Source organism: Phyllobates terribilis, unplaced genomic scaffold (genome assembly GCF_046119375.1).
Source record: "Phyllobates terribilis strain yellow unplaced genomic scaffold, ASM4611937v1 Scaffold_7__3_contigs__length_470593459, whole genome shotgun sequence".
Taxonomy (NCBI): Eukaryota; Metazoa; Chordata; class Amphibia; order Anura; family Dendrobatidae; genus Phyllobates; species Phyllobates terribilis.
Genome location: NW_027362767.1, coordinates 56,863,634 through 56,891,469, shown reverse-complemented (window position 1 = coordinate 56,891,469; position 27,836 = coordinate 56,863,634). Strand labels below are relative to the sequence as shown.

At 46.4% G+C, this 27,836-nt stretch overlaps 2 protein-coding genes across 5 annotated transcripts in view; one reads left to right on the top strand and one right to left on the bottom strand.

Annotated features, from left to right (window-relative positions):
* The window catches only part of LOC141153617 (Fanconi anemia group M protein-like), a 91,122-nt gene that overhangs the window by 9,030 nt on the left and 54,256 nt on the right, over positions 1-27,836 (top strand). The gene's annotated exons all lie outside the window — the stretch shown is intronic.
* LOC141153615 (heme-binding protein 1-like) lies at positions 70-27,454 on the bottom strand. Its single transcript, XM_073638574.1, has 5 exons — positions 26,788-27,454; positions 16,951-17,042; positions 11,238-11,379; positions 10,873-11,056; positions 70-3,242 (listed from the first exon to the last, which is right to left on the bottom strand). Exons 1-5 carry the CDS (start codon positions 27,017-27,019, stop codon positions 3,071-3,073), a joined length of 822 nt encoding a protein of 273 aa, XP_073494675.1. The 5' UTR covers positions 27,020-27,454; the 3' UTR covers positions 70-3,070.

The following is a 27,836-nucleotide window of genomic DNA, read 5'->3' as shown; positions in this document are numbered from 1 at the left end:
GGCTCCTGCTGTCGGAGGAGGGAGGGGGGAGTGGCTCCTGCTGTCGGAGGAGGAGGGGGGAGAGGCTCCTGCTGCAGTTTATCTAACTAGAAAAGGGACATTGAGGAGGAGAGAAAACAGAATCAGAATATTTAGTTTTAGCTATCTCTATTTTAATTGTAAAGTGAAACAAAATATGGTCAGAAAATGAAGAGAAGAAGTGCTGGATGTGTGTGTATATAATATATTATAAAATAAAAAATGTTAATTTTTGGTGCATTTGCTGATTTTTGGCGAGGCTGCATTCACAAGTCCTCTCTCATGTAAGCCTGTGAGGCTGATAGTTTGGGTCAGGAGACCATTGTTTGTTCTGGTCATTGTGGTCCAAATATAGACTGAGAAACGCGATTGTGTGATTACAGTTTAAAGTAAAAAAAAAAAAAAAACAGACAACTTTTTTCATCGTATTTTCAGTGTCATGTCCCTAGCAACCAGTCCATGTATTTTCAGTGTCATGTCCCTAGCAACCAGTCCATGTATTTTCAGTGTCATGTCCCTAGCAACCAGTCCATGTATTTTCAGTGTCATGTCCCTAGCAACCAGTCATTTGTAGGTTATTTGGCCCTTTAATTTATGGCAGAAGTGCCCCTGAACGTATGTCTGGACGGGGTGACAGGATCTGGCAGGATTTCACTAGATACAAATCTGATTAGTAAAGCTGGCTGAGATGGGAAATAACATGGAGCGACTACTGCCAAACTTGATGTTTGCCTTCTCTACTCTCAACACCGTGCTAATCCGTTCATTAAAGATTGGTTGCTAGGAAATGTGCCCATAGTACCAGTGTCTTGTCTCTAGCAACCGGTTTGCTGTAGATTACTTAGGTCTTCAGCACAAGGCAGGGTCTCCCCTGAATCTCTCTATGGGGGTGCTTAGCCTTATCAGCACTTGTATCACACCTTTTTCTCTTGGCCTTTCTCTAGGTCATGGTAAACCACCATTTTACCGCACTCATCCTACGGAAAAAGTCAATTTCTATGTCCGGCATTAAAATCAGACCTAAATTTGGATGGAAAACCTCTTGTAGTTAACAGATTTTTCTAGGAGACAATTAACAAACTACTGAGTCCATTGACATCTTCTCCAGACCATTGTGGATCACTGATTTAGGACCACCCACCGGACTCTTTAAGCCCAAAATGAGCATAGACTTAATACAAGTTATATAGGTTTGTGAGAGAAGAGCTGTGAAATGGATTTGGGCAGTCGTTCATTATAAGGGGTCTGGAAAACCTCTGTATCACATGAGTAACCCTTTGTGGACCCCCTGTTGTGCCATTGGTGGGATGGTCAATAGTTCTGGAATTGTTTGAAACTTTGGAAGCTTTTCTTAAAGGAACACAACCTAGAATTGTTTGAGTAAAAAAAATATATATCAATATCCTTTTTCTAAATGAAAATGGTCCATCTTATAGAAATCCTACAGGAAACTGCCAATCAGTTTGTCAGCAAAGAGGTCGGGGCTTAGAGATCTGTTGTCTGTGGGGGGAGGCTCCTGCTGCAGCCAGACACAGGACAAGGAGGAGGAACAGGCTTAGACGGGGGTCCTGCTTCATCCATTGGATCCTATTGGACATTTATTGGTTTCCCAGGACGGCATGTAAAGAATACACATTATGGTTGTTTTGGTAAAAATTGCCTGATTTTGGTGGGTACTCTCCACGATCAGCAAATCTTTAGGACCATTATTCCTCATGTCACTCGCTTCCTTTGCTAATCTTGAATGCAGTCTATTATCCTCTGGTTTCGGCCATTTTAGGCTCAGGTGAGGGCTGATTATTATTGTTTTTACTATATATATATTTCTCCCGTTAATTAAGACCATATACACTTATATATTCCCTCCCGGGTGACTTTCCCACCGACTATAACTAATCTCAACGTCTCGCCGTAACCCTTTGGAGGCTACGTAAATCGGCTTTTACTTTGTGGTTTTAATATTTACAGCTAATGCCTTTTTTTTTCCAGGAGCTTAATCCTTTTCCAACCTTCCATTATGCACGTGGGAACTAGAAGTCAGAGCTAATCCTTAAGGCCGATGCTATGTTTAGTTGTCTGCGTGGAGCCAGGCATTTTTGGGAAGTTGGGTGATTAAACATTGGAGTGAAGGTGGGAATGTGATGGCTTCGTCCATACTATTGGAGAATAGTACAGCTTTAAAGGGTTAATAAATATTGTGAATTGATGGAATGTTACCAGGATATGCCATCGCTTTATGGGACCCTCATTGGTCCTCAATTAAGTTTTTTTTCCTGCAAAGCATTGCCCCGGCTGTGCGCGGAGAAACGGATGTATCGCTAAATCGCTACAGCGATTTAAAGGGAATGTCTTGGGACAATTTTAGTACAGATACTAGCAGTATGGCTGTATAGGTCGTAGAATAATCATAAAAAATTATACCGGTCTTGTAGTAATCCAGTTTTCCAGTCCTGAGAAATCAAGCTTTAAAGCCATATGCAAATTTACTTGTTAGTGCATTGGAGGCGTGTCCAATGAAGGCTGCTGATGCACTTCAAAGTGAATTTGCATATGACTTCAAAGCTTGATTTCTCAGCGCTGGCACATCGGATTACTATAGGAAAGGTATCATATTTACTGTTGTTCTCCTACCTATACTGCCATACCACTAGTCTCCGTACTAAAATTAGGATCAAGTCCCTTTAACTTTTGATATCGATGGGTGTCCCAGAGATCGGACGTCCAAAATGAAGGCATATCCTAATGATATAGATGATCGCTTTAGAAGATAGGGAAAATTCCTTTAAGGGGTGGGTGGGTGGGGTTATATGCGTTTACCATAACCAGCCTTCACGGGGTTAAATATTAATCCTATGCAATCGTCTACTGTAGGTAGTGTCTGTATATGCACTTAGGCGGCAAATCTCCAGGGAAAAGATACTAGAGAGCGATGCCGCTCAGTACTGGCCCACAGTGGCTAGCCTGGGAGAATGGTTCTTGGATCATGTGATGACCATGTCCACTGGGGCCACCGCTCTCCATCCGCTCACGGGCAGCTCCTCCCGTGCAAAGCTCAAGGCCTCTGCAAGAACCAGATCTCGTTCCGCCTGTTGGCCGCCGCTGGGTTCGTGTATCCGGCAATGATAAACGTGTCTTGCAAGCACAGCTCCGGAGACTCCAACAGCTCGGCCAGCAGGGAGATTTCATGCATGATGGACTCTTCGTTGGTTGCTCCAGTGAACGCTCTGAAATAAGAGAATAAAGTGTTTCAACGTAGAGTTCTCCACCCAAGAATGAAGAATTGCAAACCACCAGGGTGCTTTTCTAGGGTTGTCACATACAAACCCATTGCCCTAGTGACCGCTGGGCATATACCCTGGGTGATACAGGTGCCAAAATGCGTAAGGCTGGAGGGCATATACCCTGGGTGATACAGGTGCCAAAATGCGTAGGGCTGGAGGGCATATACCCTGGGTGATACAGGTGCCAAAATGCGTAGGGCTGGAGGGCATATACCCTGGGTGATACAGGTGCCAAAATGCGTAGGGCTGGAGGGCATATACCCTGGGTGATACAGGTGCCAAAATGCGTAGGGCAGGAGGGCATATACCCTGGGTGATACAGGTGCCAAAATGCGTAGGGCTGGAGGGCATATACCCTGGGTGATACAGGTGCCAAAATGCTTAGAGCTGGAGGGCATATACCCTGGGTGATACAGGTGCCAAAATGCGTAGGGCTGGAGGGCATATACCCTGGGTGATACAGGTGCCAAAATGTGTAGGGATGGCGGGCGTATACCCTGGGTGATACAGGTGCCAAAATGCTTAGAGCTGGAGGGCATATACCCTGGGTGATACAGGTGCCAAAATGCGTAGGCCTGGAGGGCATATACCCTGGGTGATACAGGTGCCAAAATGCTTAGAGCTGGAGGGCATATACCCTGGGTGATACAGGTGCCAAAATGCTTAGAGCTGGAGGGCATATACCCTGGGTGATACAGGTGCCAAAATGCGTAGGCCTGGAGGGCATATACCCTGCGTGATACAGGTGCCAAAATGCGTAGGGCTGGAGGGCATATACCCTGGGTGATAGAGGTGCCAACATGCGCTTTTAGCTAGTCATGAAGATAAAAAGCTAAGGTACCAAAAGAAGCCAAGTTACAAAGGCAGCAGTGCAAACCAGTATGCTACAAAATTGATTGCCTTCCCTTAGGCAATTAGTATTCAATGTGTCCCACTTCTGGAAACCCCAGCAATCGGTTCAGTAAAAGGGTTGTATCCCCTTCGAGAATGGGTCTGAGCTGTAATACCAGGCATAGCCACTACTAAGTGTGGCGCTGTGCCAGATAAACAGTGCTGGGCCCCTTCAATCAGGTGATCGATGGAGGGTCATGAAAATTTCCCATAGCTAGGAATATCATTGGAGACTGGAAACCATAACCATTCCCCTTCGATGCTGATGTGTGTCCTTGATAGGGAGGGCGGAATAATCCGCTCCTGATTTGCTGCAAAGGATTGGACATGTTGAAGTTCAGCATGCCTGATCTTTTTTTTTTTCTTGCCGAGATCTGCCATTTTGGGAAATTTGAGCCCCCACTATACATATCAGGTCAAGGCTTTGTTCTACTGGTCAGAACATGATACCTGTGCCTCACCACCCATGGCCGAAGCCCATGCCAAAATGTAAAATATTTCCCAATGTACCTTTTCACTTCAGCCAGGACCATGTAGCTTATGATTGTTTCTGTAAAGATAAAACTGCCCCTATTTTTTTGGGCCTAACCAACAACTAGGAGGAGCCTTAATGATGAGATCCACCTCCTAGTTTGAGAAGCGCTACATTAGATTGTCGACAGATGGCAAAATTGAGTTTCGCTGCGGGTCATCTGGGCACCTTTACTAAAGAAGGGATAGGGTGAGAGGGGCTGGGGTCAGTCTCTGGTCAAAATATGGGACCAGGTCCAACATGATCTCTGGATTGTGAAGGAAATCACATGGGAACATCCCAGACTGAACTCAAATACTTGTAGATTTTGCCTTGGCTCAATGACTGGAATATGGAATTTGAGCACAAGACAGTCAGCTGATCGTCTGGTGTTCCTGCTCTCCCTGATGGGGTTATGCCCATTATATAACAAGCCGCCTACACACATCTTCTCACAAGATTGTCAATGTTCAAATACCTTTTCAATGGAATGTATCATCAGAAAATGATCTGATTTTTTTTTTTTTTTCTTTACTAAAAGACAAAATTGATAATCTTCCAATTTTTGCACTCGGGCTTTTTTAAACGCTTCTTGTCCTTTTCATGAAGGGTTTTCAGCAGACTCATTATCATCAGAGGCAGGATTATACTGACAGATCACAGGTGATAACACAAGATGTTACAGCTCCTCCCCCATCCCCCACTTCACAATGACCTTTGCAGACGCTCATTAGATGCTTAATACAAAAGAAAGGGTCGGGGATTGTTCATTGTGGCTAATGTACATGTTGTGTTTCCTGAAATAGGACATTTTGATTCTAAAATGGCCCCAGTAACAACAGATCCACTGTTCACAAAACGTGATATCACAGCTCACCTCCTCCTTCTGTACAATGATTGGTAACACCTCAATATACAGTATGTAACACAGGATCCACCATTCACAATGGGTGATATCACAGCTCACCTCCTCCTCCTCCTGTACAACGACTGATAACAGCTCTATGTACAGTAGATACCACAGGATCCACCACTCACAATAGGTGATGTCACAGCTCACCTCCTCCTCCTGTACAATGACTGATAACACCTCTATATACAGTAGATAACACAGGATCCACCATTCACAATAGATATCACAGCTCACCTCCTCCTCCTGTACAATGACTGATAACACCTCTATATACAGTAGATAACACAGGATCCACCATTCACTATAGGTGATGTCACAGCTCCCCTCCTCCTGTACAATGACTGATAACACCTCTATATACAGTAGATAACACAGGATCCACCATTCACAATAGGTGATGTCACAGCTCCCCTCCTCCTCCTGTACAATGACATTTGCCCTAATCAGAACTTCCATACAACTAAGTAGTATTGTTGCTGCTAATATCCTTCTGGCTTTCCTGAACTAACAGGAATTGTGTTTCTAGTATACGGCCTAGTAGCCAGCCTGAGAGTGTTTTTTGTTTTTTTAAATGGAAAATACATTTAACATAAGAACCTGATTTTTAAGCCCCTGAAACGCTCCCTTTTAAGTTGAATTAGCCAGCCCAATTTACTTGCTCCTCTCCGGATTATTTATAAGACCACGTGTGGCATTAATGGAAATGAAAAGAAATAAAGTGGGAAAAAAAATAACGTTGAATTTTAATAGCAAATATTTGGAAGAACGGAACTGAATAATTTTTTTGTGTTCCTTTTTGTCGATCTAAGCGGCTTTTCTATTAAATTTCTTTTTTCTTTTTCCGGTGTAGTTAGTTTTCCTTTAATAAACTTCGTATTTTATGATTAATTCTGCGGGGGATAACTGCATTCAATATGTATCTGCATCTACATCTTTGTTTCTTTTTCTATAGATAAGGAGTTATTAAATGTTATAAATGGACGTCCTCCGGAGTCATTATTTCGCTGATGCCCCTCTCATTACTAGTATTTGTCAGTCTCGGCAGGGAGCTCCTCGGGCCAAGATGTTCCTTCCCTGCTTCTTATGCCTTTTTGTATCTATGGGTGTTTTTGTTCATTGGCATAAAACCTTGAAGTCATTCATGTCAGGTTACTCAGACCCTCATCTTATTGAATCTCAATAATTGTCTGAAATATGAAAGATGGGAGAAGTGGATGTTCGGCTGGAGGACGTGCTAATCACATCAGCCTTATTCTCACAAGAACAAACCACATGGATCGGCCACTCGGCTATTAAAAGAATTAGGGCTTATTTATTCTTATTTTTCCTATTGAGAATATATTAGGAATAAGACAAGTAAATGGCCAGGCGGCATTTAAGCGGTGTTCTCGAAAGGGATTAAACTCCTTATTGTGATGCGGGAAAATTTCTGCTTGGAAAGTTTTTTTTTTTTTTCTCTTAAATGTATTCTTATATATTCTTACACATTTTAATATATATCTATATATTATAAAATAAAATATACACATTTTAATTATATATATGTGTATGTATGTGTGTATATATATATATATATTAAATATAATATATTTTATTTTATATATACATTACAATATTCAAGTATAATAAAGTACATATACATAATAAATAAAAAAAAAATTATAATAAATATATATATATATATATATATATATATATATATATATATATATTATATATAATTTATTTATTTATATATTTATTATGTGTGTGTGTGATCTGTTTTTTTAGCACTGCACCTGCCCAGAACATTGGAAGTGTTCAGAGACTCCTCTAGTAAAATCTGTTAGAAACGGACAAAAAAGATGAAAAAAAGCAACCAAGGTTTACATTTTAAACAGATAAATTTGTGTATGTGTGTATATATACAGTACAGACCAAAAGTTTGGACACACCTTCTCATTTAAGGATTTTTCTGTATTTTCATGACTATGAAAATTGTACATTCACACTGAAGGCATCAAAACTATGAATTAGCACATGTGGAATTATATACTTAACAAAAAAGTGTGAAACAACTGAAAATATGTCTTATATTCTAGGTTCTTCAAAGTAGCCACCTTTTGCTTTGCTGACTGCTTTGCACACTTTTGGCATTCTCTTGATGAGCTTCAAGAGGTAGTCACCGGAAATGGTTTTCCAACAATCTTGAAGGAGTTCCCAGAGATGCTTAGCACTTGCTGGCCCTTTTGCCTTCACTCTGCGGTCCAGCTCACCCCAAACCATCTCGATTGGGTTCAGGTCTGGTGACTGTGGAGGCCAGATCATCTGGCGTAGCACCCCATCACTCTCCTCCTTGGTCAAATAGCCCTTACACAGCCTGGAGGTGTGTTTGGGGTCATTGTCCTGTTGAAAAATAAATGATGGTCCAACTAAACGCAAACCGGATGGAATAGTATGCCCCTGCAAGATGCTATGGTAGCCATGCTGGTTCAGTATGCCTTAAATTTAGAATAAATCCCCAACAGTGTCACCAGCAAAGCCCCCCCACACCATCACACCTCCTCCTCCATGCTTCACGGTGGGAACCAGGCATGTAGAGTCCATCCGTTCACCTTTTCTGCGTCGCACAAAGACACGGTGGTTGGAACCAAAGATCTCAAATTTGGACTCATCAGACCAAAGCACTCATTTCCACTGGTCTAATGTCCATTCCTTGTCTTCTTTAGCCCAAACAAGTCTCTTCTGCTTGTTGCCTGTCCTTAGCAGTGGTTTCCTAGCAGCTATTTTACCATGAAGGCCTGCTGCACAAAGTCTCCTCTTAACAGTTGTTGTAGAGATGTGTCTGCTGCTAGAACTCTGTGTGGCATTGACCTGGTCTCTAATCTGAGCTGCTGTTAACCTGCGATTTCTGAGGCTGGTGACTCAGATAAACTTATCCTCAGAAGCAGAGGTGACTCTTGGTCTTCCTTTCCTGGGGCGGTCCTCATGTGAGCCAGTTTCTTTGTAGCGCTTGATGGTTTTTGCAACTGCATTTGGGGACACTTTCAAAGTTTGCCCAATTTTTCGCACTGACTGACCTTCATTTCTTAAAGTAATGATGGCCACTCGTTTTTCTTTACTTAGCTGCTTTTTTCTTGCCATAATACAAATTCTAACAGTCTATTCAGTAGGACTATCAGCTGTGTATCCACCTGACTTCTGCACAACACAACTGATGGTCCCAACCCCAATTATAAGGCAAGAAACCCCGCTTATTAAACCTGACAGGGCACACCTGTGAAGTGAAAACCATTTCCGGTGACTACCTCTTGAAGCTCATCAAGAGAATGCCAAGAGTGTGCAAAGCAGTCATCAAAGCAAAAGGTGGCTACTTTGAAGAACCTAGAATATAAGACATATTTTCAGTTGTTTCACACTTTTTTGTTAAGTATATAATTCCACATGTGTTAATTCATAGTTTTGATGCCTTCAGTGTGAATGTACAATTTTCATAGTCATGAAAATACAGAAAAATCTTTAAATGAGAAGATGTGTCCAAACTTTTGGTCTGTATTGTGTATATATGTGTGTATATATATATATATATATATATATATATATATATATATATATATATATATATATATATATATATATATATATATATATATATATATATATATATATATATATATATATATATATATATATATAATATATTTTGTTTGACTGATCCACTCAAGAATGGAAACTTTGTTTTTCCTTTTTGTTGCTCTTTGTAACAGATTCACTTTTTTTTTTTTAAACGCTCATCTGTGTGACAACATGGACATGTGAACACATCGTAACGGTTTAAAGCTTGTTGAAACAAAAGTGTGACTTTTTACTATCAAACGGCACAAAAAGCCGTATTTTCTTGGCGTTGGGTTTGTTAAGGTGCCCGTGAGTTTGCTACCCGGTCTGCGACGTAACACGGGCACATGAACAGCTCCGCAGATTATAACGGGTGGTGTGTACACGCTACGGATACAACACGCAACACATATGTGAAAAAGTGGACGTCTGAATGAGGCCTTAGTCAACATCAGTTTTTCTCCACCTCTTCTTGGGGTCCGTGCGCATGACATGTTTTTGATACTTTATTTGCAGATTTTCATGCATTTTTTTTTTTCTGCAAGAAAAAAAAATCTTTACCCAATCATCAGATTTTGATGTTTTATTTTTCTTTTGTCACAATTTTTTACATTTTTGCTTTTTCTGCTCATGTGACATGACATTCCCTGTGAGGTGCATAAACTCTACAGTACTTGTACATGTGTCTTATTTAATGTGAAAAATGAGTTCCCCATTGAAGTTAGTGGAGGAAAAGAAAAACACAGAAAAAAAATACTGAAACGTGCGGATTATACGTCAATATACTCATGGGAAAGAAAAAAAAAACCTCAACACCTTCATGAGATTGCAAAAATCTCAGTTACTTCAATGGTATTATACTTCTCTGCATTTTTTTTTTTTTTTTTCTGCGCGAAAAGAAGCATTGTGTTCATTGACCATTAGTCATTAGCCGGCCATACAGCTTAGATGGCTGGCAGTCGACAGCTTTTCCTTACAATTCCCCCACCATGCATGTGTTTGATCAGAATGAGGACAACTCTCCCTTTTAAATCACAGGATCGGACATGTTGAAATCCAGCATGCCTTGTCCTTCCTTCACCCAACATCTAGAGTCAGGGAGCAATCAATTCCACAATTTGTGTCCATATAATGCTGTTATCCGCAGTACAATTAATCCGGCCACTCGCACTACAAGTAATGCTGTCACTCACCCGCATTACAATTAATGTCACCGCCCACTCCCAGTTTCAATAATGGGACAGTATCGGTTTGTTGTTGATTGACAACTTTTATAAAAAGTTTTAAAGGGGTATTCCCGTCTCCAAGATCCTATCTCAATATGTAGTAGGTATAATAATATTAGCAAATACCTCCTATTAGAAATGTAGTATAGTTATTCTGATTAACTATGTCGCTTACACCATGTGCAGGGCATTGCAGTAGCTTAGGTATCTATGGTTATGGCCACTAACAACTAACTGACACTATATGATTGATCGTGACCATGGATAACTAAGCTGCTGCAATGCCCTGGACTTGGGGTAAGTGACATAGCAAATCAGAAGAACTATACTACATTTCTAATTGGAGGTATTTGGTAATAATAATAATAATATTACACCTACTACATACTGGGATAGGATCTTGGAGATGGCAATACCCCTTTTAAGTAAAAGTTGTACCTAGAGAAGACTATGGTAGCTGGCCACTCCTCGATGATGATTTCTTGGTCGGTTGGTTGAGGCGGATCGTCTTGAAGATGGTTCGGGATATAATAAGCCACCGTCACCAAGCGCATGAGGCCAGTCCGTGCTTCATCGGTGTGCACCGTTGTAAGAATTGGGATAGTCATGCCCAGATACGCACCTAGGAAGAAAGGATTACAACGCGGGTATAGGATAACATTGCAAGTGATCACCTATCCGCAGGAGAACTGGGATCTGTGGGGGTCTGTCGGTAGAAATTCCCTACCGTTAGAATGGAGTGGTGGAAGCCCCATAAGAAAGACCCACTCGCGTTATTACACTCACGGCAGTAGATGTCTTACCTGAGGAGTTTTGTTCACAGATGTATCTCATGAGCTTCATGAACCCCATGCAGATACTCTGCTCATACCGCTCCTCTTTCATCTTGATACACGCCCACTTGGCTTTTCCGTACTGTCTTTTCTCGTACATCACTTCTCCGCACTGTTGGAAAAAGATGGAAAAAATTATAGACTCCTGTAGTAATATGGCTGCTTCTTCTGCAGGGCTGGACATACAGTGTTCATGGGGGGGGTTGCTGGACACACACTGCGTGTGGGGGAGGAGGGTGGCTGGACACACACTGTGCGTGGGGGAGGTGGGTGGCTGGACACACACTGTGCGTGGGGGAGGTGGGTGGCTGGACACACACTGTGCGTGGGGGAGGGGGGTGGCTGGACACACACTGCGTGGGGGAGGGGGGTGGCTGGACACACACTGTGCGTGGGGGAGGGGGGTGGCTGGACACACACTGTGCGTGGGGGAGGGGGGTGGCTGGACACACACTGTGCGTGGGGGAGGGGGGTGGCTGGACACACACTGTGCGTGGGGGAGGGGGGTGGCTGGACACACACTGTGCGTGGGGGAGGGGGGTGGCTGGACACACTGTGCGTGGGGGAGGGGGTGGCTGGACACTGCGTGGGGGAGGGGGTGGCTGGACACTGCGTGGGGGGGTGGGGTGGCTGGACACACACTGCGTGGGGGGGTGGGGTGGCTGGACACACACTGCGTGGGGGGGTGGGGTGGCTGGACACACACTGTGTGGGGGAGGGGGTGGCTGGACACACTGCGTGGGGGGGTGGGGTGGCTGGACACAGTGTGCATGGGGCGGTGGGGTGGCTGGACACAGTGTGCATGGGGGTGGCGGCTGGTAAACAGATTTTTTTTCTGGAGGTGGTCCGCAGTTCAAGGACTCGGCTTGCGCATATTAGAGGCCAAAATGATTGCTTTGCCCACCAAAGACACGTCATGAAACGTTTCATCAAGCTGACCCCTTTTAAATACACCCTATTAGGAAGTCATGACCTCTCACCATTTAAAGGAGTTTTCCACTGCTATGATTTTGATGGGACATCAATACCAGATCTTTAGGGGCACCACCATCCATGAGCTGTTACCACATCCGATTGCTGGTGATAACCGTAATGGCTGCTTCTGGGTACCAGTATTTAATGTAATAGGAGTTGAACTGCAGTTCTCAGCACCAGCCACTAGGTGGTGTGACGGAGCTGTGCTGTTCGGCTTTGCTCATTGCTTACATCCAACTGCCAGAGCTGAATCCATGGGGGTCATCAACAGAACCCCAGTAAGTAATGCGGCTCCCACTGTCCATGCATTCTTTGTCGGGCTGTCCATTGGAACGCTGTGTGTGCCAGGAGCCAGATTACCCCCCCCCACACACACACACACACACTAATCTGATCTTAAAGGGGTTGTCTAGAAGGGAGCATCATTGGAGAAACATCTGATGATGCCACCCTCTTGTGACCGCTGCAGCCGTTCTTGGAATTCCAAACGGAAGAGTCGCCATTTTCGGAGTTGCTCCAGACCTCCGGAGCGGCTTGTACTGAATCTGCGGGGGGTGAGGGGCAGTGCAAAGTGAGTATTGTTCTTGATAAATAATTTTACTGTTGGATGACCCCCCCCCCTCATTTAATGACCTATCCTAAGTATAGGCCATCAATGTCAAAATCTCGGACAGCCCTTTTAATTTTTTTTTTTCACATTCTTATAAATCTTCCATTTTTAGATCTCTCTGGAGGACCCTACAGTCATGGCCAAAAGTTTTGAGAATGACACCAAAATTATATTTTCTCATGATCTGCTGGCCTCTGGTTTTTATTAGTGTTTGTCTGATGTTTATATCACATACAGAAATATAATTGCAATCATATTATGAGTACCAATAGGTTATATTGACAATTAGAATGAGTTAATGCAGCAAGTCAATATTTGCAGTGTTGCCCCTTCTTCTTCAAGACCTCTGTAATTCTCCCTGGCATGCTCTCAATCAACTTTTGGACCAAATCCTGACTGATAGCAGTCCATTCTTGCAAAATCAATGCTTGCATTTTGCCAGAATTTGTTGGTTTTTGTTTGTCCACCCGTCTCTTGATGATTGACCACAAGTTCTCAATGGGATTAAGATCTGGGGAGTTTCCAGGCCATGGACCCAAAATCTCTGTTTTTGTTCCATGAGCCATTTAGTTATCACCTTTGCTTTATGGCAAGGTGCTCCATCATGCTGGAAAAGGCATTGTTGGGCGCCAAACTGCTCTTGGACGGTTGGGAGAAGTTGCTCTTGGAGGACATTCTGGTACCATTCTTTATTCATGGCTGTGTTTTTAGGCAAGACTGTGAGTGTGCCGATTCCCTTGGCTGAGAAGCAACCCCACACATGAATGGTTTCAGGATGCTTTACAGTTGGCATGAGACAAGACTGGTGGTAGCGCTCACCTCTTCTTCTCCAAATAAGCTGTTTTCCACATGTCCCAAACAATCGAAAAGGGGATTCATCAGAGAAAATGACTTTGCCCCAGTCCTCAGCAGTCCACTCCCTGTACCTTTTGCAGAATATCAGTCGGTCCCTGATGTTTTTTCTGGAGAGAAGTGGCTTCTTTGCTGCCCTCCTTGAAACCAGCCCTTGCTCAAAGAGTCTCCGCCTCACAGTGCGTGCAGAAGCACTCACACCAGCCTGCTGCCATTCCTGAGCAAGCTCGGCACTGCTGGTAGTCCGATCCCGCAGCTGAAACAGTTTTAAGATACGGTCCTGGCGCTTGCTGGTCTTTCTTGGGCGCCCTGGAGCCTTTTTGACAACAATGGAAGCTCTCTCCTTGAAGTTCTTGATGATGTGATAGATTGTTGACTGAGGTGCAATCTTTGTAGCTGCGATACTCTTCCCTGTTAGGCCATTTTTGTGCAGTGCAATGATGGCTGCACGTGTTTCTTTAGAGATAACCATGGTTAACTGAAGAGAAACAATGATACCAAGAACCAGCCTCCTTTTAAAGTGTCCAGTGATGTCATTCTTACTTAATCATGGCTGATAGATCCATTAACACAGGTGTGGGTGTTGATGAGGACAGGGCTGGCAATCAGTCACTAAAACGATGTTAGCTGCTCCTTTTAAGGCAGGACTGCAATGATGTTGGAATGTGTTTTGGGGGTTAAAGTTCATTTTCTGGGCAAATATTGACTTTGCAAGTACAGTAATTGCTGTTAAGCTGATCACTCTTTGACATTCAGGAGTATATGCAAATTGCCATTACAAAAAATGAAGTAGTAAACTTTGGAAAAATTACTATTTGTCTCATTCTCAATACTTTTGGCCATGACTGTACAAATTACATGCAGGGGTCATGTAAAGACGCTTCAGCATTGGAAGTGAGCATTGCCAATAAGATTGCAACTCGGAATGGGGTCACGGTGGTCAGGTATCGAGCACGTGTCTGGTTCCTTAGACTAGGTCATGATACATGTGCATATGGCACTTGCCCATTGTGCACGCGATTCGTGGCCGTAACCTCATCTGCCCATCAATGCGGAAGAGAGCGGCTCTGGATGAAATGTGTAATGCTTAACTTCCCCTGCGGGGGAGCTGTAGGTAAAATGAACACTTGATAAGCGCGTCTCCCCTCAGATACTTGTGATCGGAGCATCCTGTGATCTGAGGGTTCGTTCACCTCTGTGTCAAGCTGCTAACGTAGGAGCCTGTGCGGGCGCTCTGTATGATTCTGTATAATCCTGATTCTCGTTGTCATCTACAGGGGTGACGCACAGCTGCGCTGCTAATTATTTTTTCTGGCAGTGCGGCTCCTACTTATCCGTAATACAACTAATGCCAACATTAGATTTTTTTTTTTTTTAATTAAAAAATTAATTGTTCTAAATGTTTTCAGCAATTTTTTTGTTTATAAAATCCCTTTTCCGGTACCCGATTCTTCATATAATGGGTAGGTGTTTGTTCAGTTTGCAGTCATGGTGCAATTTTTTACAGCATTTTGCAAAATTGTGGCTAAACAATTTTTTTTTGTTTGTTTGTTTTTTTTTAAATAAAGTTTAAAAAAAAAAAAAAAAAGTTTTGAAAAAAAAAAACTGTAGAAAAACGGGCAGCCTTTTTAACACCAGAAAACTGGTAGGGCTTGTGCCTCACTGCACTATGGGTAGGGGCTCGTGCTTTACAGCGCTGGGGGTGGGGTGGCTCATTCTTTACAGCATTGTGACTTTGTGGCGGCAGCTTGTGTTTTTTTTTTTAGCAGTATGGCACGGAGGTGGTGCTTTGAGGCACCTGGTTGGGAGGGGCTCGTGCTTTGCGGCACTGGGTTGGGAGGGGCTCGTGCTTTGAGGCTCCTGGTTGGGAGGGGCTCGTGCTTTGCGGCACCGGGTTGGGTGGGGCTCGTGCTTTGCGGCACCGGGTTGGGAGGGGCTCGTGCTTTGCGGCACCGGGTTGGGAGGGGCTCGTGCTTTGCGGCACCGGGTTGGGAGGGGCTCGTGCTTTGCGGCTCTGGGTTGGGAGGGGCTCGTGCTTTGAGGCTCCTGGTTGGGAGGGGCTCGTGCTTTGCGGCACCGGGTTGGGTGGTGCTCGTGCTTTGCGGCACCGGGTTGGGAGGGGCTCGTGCTTTGCGGCACCGGGTTGGGAGGGGCTCGTGCTTTGCGGCACCGGGTTGGGAGGGGCTCGTGCTTTGCGGCACCGGGTTGGGTGGGGCTCGTGCTTTGCGGCACCGGGTTGGGAGGGGCTCGTGCTTTGCGGCACCGGGTTGGGAGGGGCTCGTGCTTTGCGGCATCGGGTTGGGAGGGGCTCGTGCTTTGCGGCATCGGGTTGGGAGGGGCTCGTGCTTTGCGGCACCGGGTTGGGAGGAGGGGCTCGTGCTTTGCGGCACTGGGCGGGGAGAGGATCGTGCTCATGGTTTATACCACTACATTTCTCTGGGGGTTGCACTTTTTTCAAGCACCAATACTGCAATTTTTTTTTTTTTTTTACATGATGTTCACTTGTACAAGGAGTGTCTAAGCAGTGATCACTTGTGATCTGACCACTTCTGACCTCTTATCAGTTCTTTGATTTAGACGCAGGGTCTCTGTAAATTTGCGGTGCACTGACCACATGCAGGCAGTAATATTTATTTTGTGGGGTCAGCGGAGCCCTGTCATTTGACCTACAAACAAGGTTTCTGCTTAGGAAAACAAGGCAGCAGTCAGCCCCGCATTAGAGATTGATAATCTGATTTCCTGCTCAGAGATTCTTATGCAAAAGTGCAGAAAAACAGAGGATGAAAAATATACAAAACCAACGTCTCGTGTGGACCACCTGATGTATTCACCCTCTGCATGCCACACGCGCACCGTTCATACACCACTAACTTATGCACGAGTAGACACATAGTATACGGCAATGCCAGCATCCCATAATCCATAATATGTGAAAGTTTGGCACTGAATTATTTTTTTTTAAGTTTTCTACCCTTACACATGAGTCAATATACTTTACTTTTCTAATCCAGAATACATGATCTTGCACCGCTTGGGGTATGTGCACACGTTAAGTATTTTTAAGCCAAATAATATAACCCATTTAAGTGCTAAACTCTAAACTTTTTTGAGAATGAAAGTCCTTTAACCCCTTCCCCCACCTGCGTGTCACTTTGAGACCAGTAAAACCTGTCCAGCTGACATTCGATATATCATAGGAGGATGCCCCTTTAACTTAGTATTATCCCCGAAAAAATCCAAATGTACCTTTTCTTTGCAGCTGAGCTGCAGGAAGGGCACTCTCTGACGCTCCTCTGTCCGACCGCTTCTTGTCAGCTGTTGAATTGGCTCTGCCATCTCTGAAATGGTGGGGAGAAAAAGGATTCAGAGAATTTTTTTTTTTTTTTTTTTCAGTCCCACGATCCCACTGCACAGTCGGCACCATCAGTAGCCTAAAAGAGTGCATTCTGGTTGTCCCATGCCGAAGGAGGCCACAATCGCACTCGCTGAGCCGTGACTTGCTTTTCTGTGTTTATAGGAGCAAAGATTAAGACGGATTTCAGGAAGCGGGGGCGGGTCGTTGACTTCCTACAGGAAGCGGGGGCGGGTCGTTGACTTCCTACAGGAAGCGGGGGCGGGTCGTTGACTTCCTACAGGAAGCGGGGGCGGGTCGTTGACTTCCTACAGGAAGCGGGGGCGGGTCGTTGACTTCCTACAGGAAGCGGGGGCGGGTCGTTGACTTCCTACAGGAAGCGGGGGCGGGTCGTTGACTTCCTACAGGAAGCGGGGGCGGGTCGTTGACTTCCTACAGGAAGCGGGGGCGGGTCGTTGACTTCCTACAGGAAGCGGGGGCGGGTCGTTGACTTCCTACAGGAAGCGGGGGCGGGTCGTTGACTTCCTACAGGAAGCGGGGGCGGGTCGTTGACTTCCTACAGGAAGCGGGGGCGGGTCGTTGACAGGAAGTAATGGTAGGTCTTTATTTCTCTACAGGAAGTGGCGGTGGGTTCTTTACTACAGGAATTTAGGGCGTTGCTTTGGCTCTCTATAGGAAGTAAAGGTGGGTCTTTGTACAGAGAGTGGGGTTGGCTTTTGTCTCTTCATGCCTGCTGTCGAACGGCATAGTCGAGCTTTTGGTTGAGGACTGGTAAGTCTTTTATCAATGGCAGCAGCAATTATGTAAATTGAGGAAGTTCAAACACCAATTGTGCTGGCAGAATACTAATGAAAAGGAACTGCCCTCTGAAAAAGAATGAATGACTGAGCAGATGAAGTTAGACAGCTCCAGGACATATAAGATTGGGGGATGCGGACAGCAAGATTATCTTTTGCTGTGAAAGGACAGGTGGGCTTTTAAAGGGGTTGTAAAAAGGTAACATGTAGGGATTTTTAATTATTGTGTCGCGCAGATTGCCCCTAGGTTTCCAGCCACCTTTTGCAGTCTCTGGCCTGTGGCCAGTCTCTTAGGCAAGGAGTGCAGCGCTTACAAACTCTTTGTTATACGGCTTGTGAGCGCTTCTCTGACCGCTGGAGCCCGCCAGGTTCTGTGCCCTTGTGTTTCTCCAATGCTGCCTCATATAGAAGCATCAGAGAGGGCGCCATTAAGGCCAGTGGTGCAACTATGTGTCCTGTCAGTCATCAGGAGCCCCCCGGCTAGCAGGAGGCTGAGGAGCGGCGCGCTCCTGAATACAGAACAAACCCTTTAAATATTGCAGTCGCCTCAAAGCCAACAATGGAAATGTGACCTGTTGGTGGTGGGGGGGACGTTTTTGGATAACTTTCTGCGCATAGTTGTATTTCTTTCTCTAGATGGCGGTCATTTGATAAACTCCACACAGTAATTATTTTTCATCCAGCCGCTGCCAGGAACATCCTAAGACTGAGAGCAGCTAATCTCATTGAGATATTCAGGTCATGTCGGCATTAGGTGCTGCCTAATAACCGGAGCGTTTCATCTGATTCACAGAAATTAACCACTTCCCGGCGTTGTAGTAATTTCTCACTATTAAATGCCGCAGATGTTACAGCCGCCGCCGCGTTCAGGAGCCGCTGCTTCGCGTGAAATAAGAGTCAAATAGCCGCCTTAAGGGTCCGACATGGCCGGCGCTGGGGTGCGGTTTTCAAAAACGCAATTATTAACTATTTAGCAGTTTACAGTAACGCATTAGACTAAAGTCGGCCGAACCCGCAAATTTTGGCCAGATATTCTGAAATTGGAGTATAGGGGGGCTACCAAATCTCCTCCCCCAACAGATAATGTCGGGGAGAGAGGTGAATCTGGCTGTTGGAATTTCCACCGCCGAAAATTTTTGTTTTGAGATAAGCTGCTACTAGAAGGGGACTGGCAGCAGCCTCCTTTCTCTTCCAGCAGGGACCGCTGCATCTCGTCAGTGATGCATTGGAGGCCACCGATTTGGCCAGACTGGCCAACCATCTAATGTGCGTGGTGGTCCTTTATCTCTGCTGATTGACGATATTGAGGGTAAGAATGATTGGGCTGTTTAATGTTAACATGTCCAGTCATTTTCCTTTTTTTTTTTTTTTTTTTTTTTTTTTTTTTAAATCCGATTTTACACGGACCGCGATGCATGGACTGGCCACTGGGCTCCTGACGTGTTGAGTTCAGGTTAGGAGACACGCGGTCTGTACTCGGACCATGAAACATAGATGTGAGAAACTGGCCGCAGGCCTAGTGTATTTCACGGTCTGCATAAGGGCCGCAATACCCAGACTGACCCGACATTACAGCTTCATAGTCATAGATGAGGCTGCAAGTTCTGGTCAGAAGACCCGCCATCAGTCCGGATAAGAACACATGCACGCTCCTACAAGCTGAGAATACATGTGTATTGGGGGGTGAGGGTGCTGTTCACTGGAAAACTGCATCACTGTGTAGAAGGAATAATGAATGAGCAAAAAAAATAAAAAGTAATATGAAAAAAATTGTGGGTCGGATGGTCTAAGGGTTCTGAAAATAATCTCTTTTCGAATCTGTCAGCAGGATTTTGCTATTTACACAGAGAGCAGCATAATATAGGGCAAGAGAGCCTGATTTCAGCGATGTGTCACTTATTAGGCTGTGTGCTGTAATTTCAATGCAATCAATGTTTTATCAGCAGGTGATTATCACTGTGTGACTAGGTCTCACATGCAGGCCAGTCCAGCTAATCTGTGTAACCCCGCCCTCACCACTGATTGGCAGCTTCCTGTGTACACTGTGCATTGTCAGCCAATCAGGGGTGTGGGCGGATCTATACACAGTCTACAAGTCTTAGCTCTGCTACATCTACATCAGATAAAACAGGGATTTTATCAAAACTGCACCTAGCAGCCCAGTCAGTGATGCATCCCTGGAATCAGGCTCTCTTGCCCTATATCATGCTGCTTTCAGATTGTATAGCAGAAACCTGCTGATAGATTCCCTTTAAAGCATCTTACGAGCCTCAGGAAACCCCTTGTTTTTAATAATTAAGCGTTTGTAGAACTGCAAAGTATATCTTCCTATCTGTCTCGTGTGTCAGTTGTCTTCTGTCTCCAGAAAGATGCACAGATCCTATCTCTGCGTTTTATGTATATTATTATTTTTTACTCCCATGCCCTAGAGATCCGGGTGAATACGTGCGGTCGAGGTGTGACTGGTTAATGTAAAGAAATCCTTGTAATGTCTGCACCCTCCAGCAAGTCTCCTATTCTGCTTCCACCTCTCGGATGCTGATCACGGCTCTTTGTTGGTTGCCTCCTGGGCATAGGACGGGTCATAAAGCTCTGAAGAGAGCTCCTCCAGAAGGGTCCACTATGGAGTATCCACATATTTTATAAAATCACGATTTCCTCTGTTCTTTCTCCCCCGGTCTCTTCTTTCAGTACTTGAGGGTTTGGTTAGTACTTTTGAATGTGGTCCACCAACCCCAAAACTTAATGTAAGGACCTGCGGTTCCCATACCTGGCATATGGCTTGTGGACAAAACAAGGCCTCCGTCACATGTTAGTGTTTCGGTACATGTGGCATACGTTTTTTTTTTTTTCTCAGATACCACACATACCCATCATAACCTATGGGGCTGCTCACATGTCCATGTTTCTACATCGAGCGTGAGTCCGTGTAAACCACAGGGAGACGTGTCTGTATTTTACTGGCAGCGATTACAACGGCCAATACAAGACTCTGGGTCCATGTAAAACAAGTACAGCACACGGATGGCGTACATGTGCTGTATGTGTGTAACATTGCAAAGTATAGAAGCTTTGTCACTTTTTTCTTTAGCCATTCTGGAAAAACACTGGCGGCACGCTGGTCCGCAGCAAGCTGGCGGCACGCTGGTCCGCATCACGCTGGCGGCACGCTGGTCCGCATCACGCTGGCGGCACGCTGGTCCGCAGCAAGCTGGCGGCACGCTGGTCCGCATCACGCTGTCTGCACGCTGGTCTGCCGCGCGGTGATCTGTGGCGCGCTGGTCCACCACGCGCTGATCTGCAACATTGTTGACACCGGTACGTCCCTCCGCTCCATGCAAGTCTGTGCCACAGGCCAAAATAACAGAATGCAGCATTTGGACAAGTACACTGTGCAACCAGATTCTCGGTGTAAGATTATTCGCTCAAGGGCAAGATCCTGTTTCTTCTTATCAGAATTAGTGTTTTTTTTATTTTTTTTTGTTATTCGCAGTTATAGTTCTTTTCCTTACTGGCAAATTACATGATTGATTAGCGCTAAAAGCAGAAAATCTGCCGCTCATCTGCCTTCCTTCTCACGAGGAGCTCCCATGAAAATTGCATCTCCTGTGGATGCTGAAATGGCTTTAAATCTCTAGGATTCGGCGATTCTGGAATTGTTTCCCGGATATTATACAGGGTGTATTTATTTATCCGGGAGTCGCGAGTATTGGCGGCGTTGGCTTTTGGGCTCTCGGCGGGGCGGCGTTGGCTTTTGGGCTCTCGGCGGGGCGGCGTTGGCTTTTGGGCTCGGCGGGGCGGTGTTGGCAGTTGGGCCCGGCAGGTTGCAGCATTGCAGGCTGGGCATTAATGTGGAAGTATTCAGCCAATGTATGGCCTTGTTGTTTGGGACAACGGGTCACTGAACTCTGATATGGAGGCAGTAAAAGGAAGTACATTGGGTGCAGTGACTGCACGTTAGAAATGTACTCTCACATTTTGTATGATGGATGGAGGGGCGCCTTAAAGACTTGGACATTTTACACGTTTAAGGTAGCGCTCTCCAACAGGGGGCACTAGAGAGCAAGCTTTCTTTCCCATTGAGCATCTCTTGACCCATTAGTCCCCCAGTGCCCGTTTGGTTTGGTGGTCTCTATAAGGAGAATCGGGGCCTTTTTATGTAAAGCCGTGCACAGATTGCAGTAATCCCATTGGTCCAGTCTAGGTGAAGTCGGTGGACCTCTGACAGCCGATACGTGTAGTGCGGATCCTTCTGCGATTGACATTAAACCTTGTGAATAATTGATGGGGGCTATAGGCTTTAGCACGCGTAAACAGCCGGCAGATCTACATTAGTCACGGATATTGGGCATGTAGTACCTGCACAGCTATGCATGACGGTATGGAGACGCTGCATGCAACACGCGAAGATACAGCAGAGCTGAACTGGTTAGTGGCTGCACTGTGCCATTAGAATAAGGTTCGCTCTCAGTAATCTGACCTTCCAATAATGCAGAATATTTGGGAATCCAGAACCCATTTCCTCTCCATGGCAGGAGTTGGACTCCAGGGGTGTGCGCCCGCTCCCCCATATTGCATTCATTCCCAGGCCTGATGGATTCTCATTTCTCAGAGACCTCATAACTATAAGATTTCCCATAGATGTAAGGTCGGGATTGCGATGTATTGTTCACTTTAATACACCACAAAGAGATTTTCTGTGATTTTCATCAAATCCTCTTATTGTAGCAGCTGGCACATGAAGGAAGCGGCTCCTGGTAATTCAGGGCCTGCTTGGTTTACGGCTGCAGGATCAGCGTACAAGGTCACTGAATGCACTCCATCTCCCAAGTGCTATCTGCAGCGCTCGCTGAATGCTCTGCAAGGTTGGATAAGTGCTCTCCACCGAATGAATCAGCGGCGCATACGGCACAGACTCAGCTCGCACATGGGGTGAAGGAACGTGCAGCAAAAACCTGTGTATTTTACATTTGCTTGATCAAGAAGGGGGGGCTTTTCTTTAAATAAACTGCTCTAGGAAATTATATCTGCTTCACACTGGAGGCCATTAGCCATTTCCTTATGAGTTAAATTAGTGGTCAACCGGCTGCTGTTTATGGCAGCCTGTATTCTGTCTATGGAGCTGCTGATGGACTTTAGTAAAATGAATGTGCACATGCACGCTACCGCTCTATGCACCTCTCTGGTAAAGTGATCAAAATGTAAAGAGGATCTGTCGCTGTAAAAATCTCCAAGATCCCCTGATTATACCACTCTTTTCCATTTTGCGCTGCGTCACTCCATTGCAGAGATATTCACATATGTTGTTTTTGGAGCGCAGCATGTGAAATCTCTGCTCAGTGTTTCTTCAGAGTCTTCTCTGGGGGTGTGTGCTTTCAATCCTCCCTCCACGATGCTTACAATCGCAGCTCTCCGTCATGTTTTAAAGTGCTAGATCAGCTGCCGAGCTGTGATTGGCAGCGTCCGATAGGGAGGGATGAAGGCGTACACTCCCAGAGAAGACTCTGCAGAGCAGAGATTTCACTTGCTGCGCTCCTAAAGCAACAAACGCGAATAACTCTGCAATGGAGCGACGCAGCACAAAAAGGAAAACTGCGACAGAATCAGGGAAGCTCAGATTTTTATAGGTTCACTGTGAGCAAGTGGCAGGTCCACGTTAAAGGGATTTTCCAACACTAAAGATGTGACTTTTTATCTCGGCCCTCCGATGTGCATGTGCTGAAGCACATTGTCATAGAGGTATCGTGCCTTTCTCAATACACTTGTATGGGAAGTACTAGAATTTCGGATCAGGGGTGTCATGTGATTTCTGCGGGGATTAGGAACAATAAGTTTATATTAGAAACTTTAATAGTCGAGGGAAAACTCCTTTAATCTGTTTCATAGCTTTTCTTACTAAAGGTGTAGTCCTGAAGCCTCATCTAATAGGACAAGACCGCCGGCCGCCGCTGGTCTGTGTGTACAAGTCTTTGTTCCTCTGGGCTAATGGCTCAGTCATGCAGCAGAAATAACGGGGGGTAACGAAATGTGTACAGGGGAATGTGATCTAGCAAGCCGACCTGTATGAAGGAGCGAGCAGACCGCTGGTGCACATTGTGTTCTCTAGAAGTATGCTGGGGCTCTTCCTCCACCCTAGAGACTTACGGAAGGTGTCCCACGTATTCTCTGGTCTCCATGCAGTCCATGGGGCAATCGTACAAGGGATTAAGAGTGGAATAAAAGCAAATGATCCCTGGATGAATGGGGCAGTATGGGATAACAGACCAGTCTTTTAAGAAGCTGAGGGTGGTAGCATCTGTGAGGGCATGTCCACCACACACATTCCCAATATAGCAATGAGCTACAGTGTATATAGATTAGTAGGTGGCTGCACGTTCCAGCTCTGGGCAGATCTTTCCATAATCTCCAATACCCTGATATTAGCTGTTCTGTTAGTCGCTGTTGACTTCAAGCGTCCGTGTCCTTTCAGTTAAAGCATGTAGAATATTCTGGTTTTTGGTTCCTTCCGCTCCTTCACTCAACAAGACAAAACTGCCTTTTTGTGCACATACCAGTGTAATATATCTGGGAATTGTCCCGAGATTCTTATGTTCTGTAACTAGTGTGCAGTCCCACTTTCTGCCAGCACTGTAGGTGCTGAAACATCCTTTCCCTTTTATCCCAGCATTACCTTTTATCTGAACTGAATGCCCACATCTTTTTATGACCTGCATGCAGATTGAAAGGCAAGGAGCAGATGTCTGTCGGGAGAGGGGTTCCCCCCTGTCTGCCTGGAGAGGGACCGGGGACTGCCCCGCCCCCCCCCTGTCTGCCTGGAGAGGGGCCTGCCCCCCACTGCTGCCTGCCTAGAGAGAGCCCCCCCCCCCCCTGCTGCCTGCCTAGAGAGGGACCTGCCCCCCCCCCCTGCCGCCCGCCTAGAGAGGGACCTGCCCCCCCCCCCCCCCCGCCTGCCTGGAGAGTGGCCTGCCCCCCCGCCGCCTGCCTGGAGAGTGGCCTGCCCCCCCGCCGCCTGCCTGGAGAGGGGCCTGCCCCCCCGCCGCCTGCCTGGAGAGGGGCCTGCCCCCCCGCCGCCTGCCTGGAGAGGGGCCTGCCCCCCCGCCGCCTGCCTGGAGAGGGGCCTGCCCCCCCGCCGCCTGCCTGGAGAGGGGCCTGCCCCCCCGCCGCCTGCCTGGAGAGGGGCCTGCCCCCCCGCCGCCTGCCTGGAGAGGGGCCTGCCCCCCCCCCCCCCCCCGCCGCCTGCCTGGAGAGGGGCCTGCCCCCCCCCCCCGCCGCCTGCCTGGAGAGGGGCCTGCCCCCCCCCCCCTGCCTGCCTGGAGAGGGGCCTGCCCCCCCCCCCCCCCTCCCCTGCCTGCCTGAAGAGGGGCCTGCCCCCCTCCTGCCTGCCTGGAGAGGGACCAGGGCCTGATAACCCCCGCCCCCCGCTGTCTGCCTGGAGAGGGCCCCACCCAGCTGCCTGCCTGGAGAGGTACTGGGGCCCCCCGCTGCCTGTAATCCAACTCTGTGCTTCTGCTTATAGAGACGGATTACACTCGACAGGTATTAGTGAGCAAGTCATACAGAAAGGAGACCGCTTAGTGGCCGACTTGTTGCAGATTGTCTATTTTAGCATTGAATTGTATTTTTCTGGCGGTCTGACTCATGCATGCTCTGCTCTGCTTTGGTGCATTCATGTGTTCCCATTAACAAGTGGGAAATCAGCCACTGTGAGGGATCTGCAACTGATCCTGGGAATCAAGCTCTTAAGTCCCGTGTGAATGGAGCTCTACTGAGCATGTGCGACCACCACTTCTGTAGACTGAAGGGGTCGCACGTGCTCACTTCTGCTCTGCTGACACAGGGGCTTTCGGGACTCTTGTTCTTGTGATCTGAGTGCGATCGTCACCTCTTACCACCTCATATCTCCGCTTCCTAGACTTCTATGAGCTTAATATAAAGAGAAGTGAGCATATAAGTGAGCTTGTACTTGGCAAGAATCCTAACCTCACGGACCATCACATCGGCCTGTATGTAGTGGCTTTGTCCTTGCTGCACGCCGGCCAGTTGTCACTTCTGGTCACGGCCGCAGCACAGAGTGAATAAGCTCTATGATGTAAATCCTTTGTTAATGGACTTAAGTCTGTACTGGGGATGATTCTCTGCCGCGCTGTCGCTGGAGATAACACAGAGCCTTGCAATAATCTACAAGCGAGACTGTGCACACTACAACCCCCAGCATGCCTTACTGGCGGAATGCGATGTCAGGGAATTCTCACACCCAAACCTTGATAGCTGCTCCTGCGCCACCACCAGCAGCCCAAATCTCTCCTCTCTTGGGAGATTGCTACGATTCATCATTCTGACATCTGGATACATTTATAGCAAAGCTCTGAGAGCTTCATGTGCCGATCGGCAAGCAAAAAATGTTTCCATTCACTGACCGCAAGCAGAAAGCTTGAAATGGATGCACTTAGTATACGAGGAAGTTGCAGAACTTTTTCAGTATCGGGATGGATTCACATGAGTACAGACTGCAATGCACGGACCGGCCGCAGGTCTCCTGCCCCGAAGCAGCCTGTTAACCCGACGTATATAAGGCCGTCGCGTTTTGGGTCAGAAAATATGTGAAGCCAACCTTCGGCTAAGTGCAGACAACCGTCTGTTCTCCATCCGAGAAAGTCAGCCCAATTATACTGATCAGACTCGGATCCGATTTTCCCGGATATGGAGAATTAAAAAAGTTTCTCCTTCTTCTCCATTCAGTCTGTCTATGAGTGCCACAAGTCATACTATGTTTTGCCGGATCACACTCGGACCAAAATTCTGGTAGTCTGCATGAGCCATTAGTCTATGCATACAAGATTGTATCTAGTTCTTTTCAGGAATCAGTATGCTCAGTTGAACAAAGTTACGTGAAGCCCCCCTCCCACCCGCCCAAGCAATGATTCGGCCCCTTACCATTTGGCACCTCGACTTGATGTCCTCTCGCCACGGTTTGCCAGTAGTTGAGCAGCCGGTCCTGTTCTCCGTCTTCCATGGGTTCGGTTTCTTCCTCGACGCTTCCGTTGCTGTTGTACGCCGAATCGGAGCCCGGGTCGTCCGTCATGTTGTCTAAGTCGTCTAAGGTGATCATCCCGGCCGCCGCCGGCTCCTGTACCCCTCCGCTCATCCTACATCCTTCACGTTGCATTTTTTTTTTTGTATAATCCAGAACTATACTGGGGCGACCGGATCTAGTCTAGAACCTTTTCTAGCTCAAGCAGGGAAGGGTCTAGATGAATTCTGATCAGGATGGTGGTAATATGGGACAGAAATTGGCTACACCGGATATGGGACAGAAATTGGCTACACCGGAGCGGTATCTGGAATTACCCAGAGTGCGGCTCCGCAGAGCCGATGAACCAACAGTGGTCAAGGAAAAGTTGCGTGCAGGGTTTAATGGGAAGAAGAGTTGGCGGCACTGCCCGGGACACCACCAGGGCACAGTCTACTCTCCTGCCCCTAACTCTGCCAGTGCTCGGACTTCAGCAATGCTGCCGAGTGTTTGCTGCATCTCTCAGCTGCTGCTTTTAAAAGCTGAGCTTCATAGGAGGCGTGCAGGAAGCCCTAGAGGGAGGGGAGAGGCAAATACACATGCTCTCAGCGGGGTGGGGAGAGGAGGAGAGCGCTGTCACTGCACTTTAACTCTCCCTCTGCCAGCGTAGCAGAGCCAGATCTCTCATTGCGACTGCATTGTCTACATTTACTAAAGCCAAGCCACATTGTGCTGAAAAAAAAGAAAAAAAAAACCAATGCCGACTCTGCTACATATGCACCAGGGATTTTGACATTTCTGTGCAAAAAAAAAAAAAAGTGATCAACAATGGAGTATGTAGTAGTTTCCTGGATCAGTCACAGCCCCACCCTTTGCACTCTAGGGAGGGTACGTGCCATCAAGATGAAACCAACGTCTGAATGGCGAAAAAGAGAGAGAAAAAAGAAAAAACGTTTTGATGAACAATTTAGAA

Bases quoted from the DNA above. Each gene is read 5' to 3' on its own strand.
- LOC141153615 (XM_073638574.1), bottom strand. From the start codon at position 27,019: ATGCAACGTGAAGGATGTAGGATGAGCGGAGGGGTACAGGAGCCGGCG. The intron at 17,043-26,787 runs GTAAGGGGCCGA...CCACCATTTCAG, and splicing joins TCAAGTCGAGGTGCCAAATG to AGATGGCAGAGCCAATTCAA. The intron at 3,243-10,872 runs GTACAACTTTTA...CTCTTATTTCAG, and splicing joins GCTACCATAGTCTTCTCTAG to AGCGTTCACTGGAGCAACCA.